The following is a 6,013-nucleotide window of genomic DNA, read 5'->3' as shown; positions in this document are numbered from 1 at the left end:
TTAAGATTTTTGCAACAACATAAAGTTGTTTTAGATAATATAATCTTTTAATATTTGAGCAATATTTAAGCAGAACACATGGTATAGAGGAAAATACCGAAGAGTTGCATTTTGGCTACCGGGCTTTATGGAGCCCTTTATTTGTTTCTAGTGCAAAATTCGTATTCATATGTTAAAAAATATGAATTTGTTTCCACATGTGCATGTAGAAGTGTCTTATATATCTGTAAAATGTTCTATACATTATTGTAAGGTGAAGACAAAAAAGTCAATTTGTGGATACGAATTATAAAATAGTAGATCTATTTTGTATTTGTGTTTTTCTATTTGTATATATCCCACTAATTAAAATAATGTAAAATATGTACTTATATATTTTATATCTATATGTGCATGCAAAACAAAATTCATAATGTTACGTGATTTTAAAATAATGCTGCCGATTGAGTCCGGGACCTACTTTGCACTTTTGATGTCCCTTTTGTATACCCTTAGATTGTTTTTTAATATAGAACATGCATTTAGTACCTTACGCAAAGGAAAATTCATACACCACAATTCCCAAGGACTCATATGTAGTAACATACTCACACGTAACATGAAAAGAGTATAAGGGAACTTGAGGATAAACTCAACAAAATACCCAGATATGCATTGTTTCACTAAAAAAAAGCTACATAATGTTCGGATTTTTCAAAATATTATTACACAAAAAGCCATACACCAATTACTTCCCTGTATATATAAAGAAGTAACAAATTCGTTTTGCACACACACGCATCAAGCCCAGCTAGCATTTGCTCTACTTTCAAAGCCAATTTAAGGATATTTTCAAGCATAAAACATTTTCTGAACCAGCAAATTGTAAGCTTGCCTCATAGAAAATAGTATGCTTGAAAAACCCAATGCACACACTTGTTCAACCTACCTTTGTGCTTTGGGAGAGCATTATTAAGTCCTACTCCTGTGGATGGAAGAGTTGCAAAGTATACCAGCGATTGATCAGCACCAACACCTTCTTCTGCAGGATATCGATCTAGCGCATTCGAGCCAAGTAGCTAGCTTTCCGTCTGATCATGGAAAGCTCTCGCCGAGCTCAAGGACAAGTTTTGTGAGCCCAGGTCGTCTACTGGGAACTGATCGGCCTCCGACGAATAGTACACCAGCTGATGAGACCTCGGAGCCAAGGAGAGTAACGACGGGAACGTCGAGTGGTGAGCCGCCGCAGCGATCGAGACGGCCTGCGGCGAGCCTGCGCCGCCACTCTCCTGCACGCTGTTGTTATTCCATGACTCGCTGCCGGTGAAGTTGTAAGGCATCCCGCCGTTGACAAGACCCATGGAGTTGCTGTTGAGCCCCATGAACCGGTGGTATCCGAACCTCCCCATGTCCTCGGCCCCGGGCTTGACGCCTTCGCCGGCGGCCGCCGCGAAGTGGCAAAACTTGTCGTCGACGTGCGGCATGAGCGGCATGGAGGAGGAGGTCATCATGTGGTCCATGAGGTCGACCTGATGCGGCGGGAACTGGAGCGGCGGCAGCTTGTCGATCTCGTGGCGGGCGGCGTTGAGCAGCCAGTCGACGACCTTGCTGGGCTGGTTAAGGCCCAGGCGGTCCTGCAGGTCGTAGAGCTGGATCGCCGTCGGCACCGACAGCCGCACCCGCCGGTCGCGGAGTCCCTTGACGGTCTTCACCTTGCTGTGGCGGTCCTTGCCGCCGAAGACCCGGGACACGCGCACGATCCTCGACTCCGTCTGGGACGACCATTGCCGCGACGTCGCCACCGCGGCCGCGTGCTTCCGCGCTAGCTCATGCTGCTCCTCCGCCGACTGCTGCTGGTTATTGCCGCTCATCATATCAACTGGTCTCCGACGACGACGCACATCTCACCTTGATGGATCGTCCGCTAGCTTCGCCTGGAACACCATTGTTAGGTCGATCCGTTAGTTAACATCGTATGCATGCAGGTAGCAGACAGCTTAACTGTCATAAAACTAATGGTGTTACGCGCCGGGAACCAATCAAGCAGCACTGTGCCCGAGCGGCGCGCAGGGTCTGCGGACTAACGAGCGCCACTGTTCCATTGGGCAGTGGGGAGGGCGAGCGCGACAGCTTTGTTCGCTGCGTTCAACTGCAGCAGGAGAGATGGAACTGCAGCAGCAGCAGCGCGCGGCCATGGACGCTAGCTGTGGTTGTGCAGCACCAGCAGCGGCACGAGTTTTTTTCGATAAAGCTCGCCAATGGAATGATTCCGAGGTTGAATATATGAGCGGGCAGCGCGGCCGGCCCGCCATCCTTGATTGTTTTGCAGTCACAGTTATGAAAGGGTTGTGCAAGTAGCTGCTGTAACAAGTTCTTTCACAGTTACGCCGCTCTGAATCGAAGGACAGGAGGAGGGGGTTTGTATTGAGTGCTGGACTGGCTAGCTTTAGATGATAATCCTGCAGATCAGGGCCAGGCACCTCTAAAGTACGAGCTAGCTGGAGTGATTACCGTTGCACTTTGGGAATTACATTAGACGACAGAGGAAATCATCTGAAGATATAAGACTTTCTCTGTGAATAATATGGATAATGGGTTGGATCAACTGGGAAATTCCTGGAACCAAAGTTATGGCTTGGTGTTACAGAACAAATCGAAGATGAGTAATTGAAAGTTGAAAGTTCTGAATTTCAGAGTGTTCCAAAACGAAAATTATAGAGAACGAGAAAAGGGTCATCTGGCAGGGGGATCTGGTGCAACTTGGGTTTTGTTACAAGAACCCTTCCTCGGGGGAAAGGAAAAGAATTCCACCTGGGACTCAACAGCGTATACAAAGTGAGAATAATTAACAAATCTATCTCAGATCCGCCGCATGAAATTCTAATCAAGGACCACGAACGAAAAGGTGCCAACATTAAAAACTCCCCAAAATCCCATCAGTACCTTCGAGATCTCCAAATCCATATAGAAAAACCATCAAGAATCAGGAAATCAAACAACGACATGTATATAAACAACCATGAGCGTTGAGCGATCGAGGAATTAGGGAAGCACACTCACCAAGCTAGACTGTGGCTGATTCAAGAATTGACCACCTTTGTCCAATTCCTTTAGCTCCCGGCCGACGAGCAAGCAGATCCCGCCGCCCCGGAGCTCGCTCGTATTCTCCGGCCAGCCAGCCAGCTCCCGTAAGCGAACCCTAGCTAGCTAGGAAGCGAGCTTTCAGGTAGAGAGCGGCAGCAAGAGATAGCTATAGCGAGAGCGAGCTGGAGAATCAGGATGTGGAAGCCGACCGGCAGTGAAGCCTTGTGGTGGGTATTTACGCTGTCGTCTCATGAATAAATGATGGGATCCATCGAACAGCAGCGTCACTGTCGCGTGTCCCTGTCCTTTTACCACCATGGCGATGCGCAACGCTAGCTAAGCTGTGCTGCTCCGCCAGCCTCAGTTCACTACCTCCCCTCCACCCACCCGTAAGTGTCTAAGTGGACATAGATATAGGGCGACACGGCGAAACACGACATGGTATTTGCCATGAAATGATAGGATAAAATATGCTTGACCTAACACTCGATCAGTTGCAAGAAGCGAATTATGTTGACATTGACATAAGTAGCGCCTACTACTATATGAGTTAGCAGCTACTACTAGCGCGGCTAGCATGCCAGTATATATCTTTATAATCCGGTGAGTGTAAGAACTAGAAGTCCGAAGTTTGCAAGAACAAGTTGTGAATTAATGTTGACATTTGCCAGCACCTTAAGGCTGAAGCATGGGAGTGCAGAACTTTGAAATATATTGTTTGATTGCTTGGATATTGGGCTTTCCAGATTTTGGACCGGATACACTACCGCGCGTCCCTTTACAAACCTTTCAACGTCGAAATCTAGGAGGCTAGCTAGTTTAGGCTAGGGACCATTCTTCTTTTGAGCATCAACTAGAGCAGGACCACTCCAACTTTTATCCACAGTAAAGACATATATTTTGGACAAAAAAGGGATGGGAATAATCAGACAGAATCATTATTTCCATGTAAAGAGGGGATTTATATATATCAGATTAGATGACCTTCACATATTCATATAATCACGTCAACAAATGATTAAGATTTAGGCGCCTTCTCCTTGTGTACAAATGTAAACATTGACTGCCATCATGTTTTCGTCAATTTTTTGAATTTTTTTGAAACATGTCGTCATCCATATAATCATCGTTGTTGTACGCATCCTCGATATCTTAATATCGTGTTGGTGCAAAGATCGGACGTAACTGGTATCTTCTTGATATTAATATATTTTCTTTATCGGAAAAAAATGCATATCATCAGCTAATAGGAGAAATGATAAATTTTAATGGTTGTTTTCTATTGTACTCACTCCATCACATGAAGCATGCCTTAACTTAGTGTCTAGATACACCAAACTTGAACAAAAAGTTAAACCAAATTTCATGGGACAGAAGGAGTATCCGAGTATGTATATCAAAATTTGAACAAAGTTAAAACAAATTTTATGGAATGGAGAGAGTATGTTGATATCATTTGCCTCATTTGGTTTTAGTGCACTATCCAGATCCTTAACATTCTCTTTACGAAGAAATGTCTATGGTCGCTCTCATCCATGTTAACAGAAATTATATAGATGTGCCACAACAAATAGGCTATCTTTTCTCGCCAAATAAAAATTAGAGTTGATTGCATTGCACGAACGTTATACATTTTTCTCGATAAAGGGAATATATTAATATTAAAATATACCAATTACACCTAGCCTCTACTGGTAGTACGGATGCACACAACCAAAAAAAAGGAAAAGAAAACTAAGAAAAGAAAAGTCCCGCTACGGTATTCTAGCTCTAGCAGCGACAGTATATCAACCACCAAGATAACACCTGAACTCCAGGCTCTCCAAAAGAGACGCCTACAAGAAGGAACAGTGCACAAGCGTCATCATCGCCCGATCAAAAGATCTTGGGTTTTCACCCTGAAGATAGTCTCCTATCTCACAACAATGTCTTCAACAAGGGGCATTGCTAGGCACAACCAATTAAAACCAGACCTTGAATTTTCACCCTGAAAAGTAAGATTTTGAACTTCACAAGTGCTGTCGGCCCCACTTGCATATTGTTGCCGTGAAACCCGGAATACCAAGCAAGTCCCTCAACATCACAGAGACTTGAACCTCCATCACTAGTCCTCGAGACCGGCCTTCATGATATTCTCCGCCTCTGATTTCACCATGGACCAGAATGTCATCTGATGGCAACACAAAACAGAGCTTCGCGCCGCTCCCTCCAGAACCAAACGGTCGGAATAAAAGCATGTGTGCACAAATACCACCCGCTCTAGCAAACTCCAGGCATAAGGTGCAGTGTTACATTTGCCGGTGGAGCCTTCTGGAACTCAACACTCCAGCCAAATCCAAAGGACATGCATCAAGTAGATCTCCGTCGTGGCGCGAGAGGAACCCTAGGACAACCACCTCTATTCAACCCGTGCAATAAGCCCCCACGTCGGCACCCTGCTCAATCTTCCGCACCAAATCCAACCGGCGGCCATTGGCCAGCAGAAGGAAAGGCAACGGTAGCATAGAGACGACCCTCCACCGGATCTGGCCCTACCATGCAGCGAACAAGATCTGAGTAGGCGGCATGGGAGATCCACCTAGATCAGATTTGGGTTTTGGCTATACACCACCCATCCCAGCCCTGCATCCGTCGCCGGCCATGGCGCCGCTAGAAAAGGTCTCCGCCACTACCCCGACGCAGGGGCGCCTCCCTGGTCGCAGATTATCGACTTGCCGACTGTCGCCGCCCCAACAACTCTAGCGGCGCAATCCGTCTTCCATTGCCCCAAATCACCTTCGGTCACGAGGGGAGCCGCCACCAACACGGCGTGGGGATCCGGCGGTAGCAGCGGCGAGGGGATCCGATGAGGGAGTGTTTCTCATGGCAGCGGGGTGCCCCTAGCGCTTCCTTAGGAAGATACGCGAGGGGGTCTGGGGCTGCATCAATCTTGACCTCCAGTCTGTCTACA

General features: G+C 46.5%; 1 protein-coding gene across 1 annotated transcript; it reads right to left on the bottom strand.

Moving 5' to 3' along the window:
* Positions 1-626: 626 nt before the first annotated feature.
* On the bottom strand, positions 627-3,412 carry LOC127343723 (uncharacterized). Its single transcript, XM_051369911.2, has 2 exons — positions 3,040-3,412; positions 627-1,913 (listed from the first exon to the last, which is right to left on the bottom strand). The coding sequence occupies exon 2, from the start codon at positions 1,851-1,853 to the stop codon at positions 1,059-1,061; it is 795 nt and encodes a 264-aa protein (XP_051225871.1). The 5' UTR covers positions 1,854-1,913; positions 3,040-3,412; the 3' UTR covers positions 627-1,058.
* Between the last annotated feature and the right edge of the window lie 2,601 nt (positions 3,413-6,013).

Source organism: Lolium perenne, chromosome 3, assembly GCF_019359855.2.
Source record: "Lolium perenne isolate Kyuss_39 chromosome 3, Kyuss_2.0, whole genome shotgun sequence".
Lineage (NCBI taxonomy): Eukaryota > Viridiplantae > Streptophyta > Magnoliopsida > Poales > Poaceae > Lolium > Lolium perenne.
This window is presented reverse-complemented; position numbering and strand designations above follow the sequence as displayed.

What these genes read in the sequence shown, in the direction of transcription:
- LOC127343723 (XM_051369911.2), bottom strand. Translation starts at nt 1,853, where the DNA reads ATGATGAGCGGCAATAACCAGCAGCAGTCGGCGGAGGAGCAGCATGAG.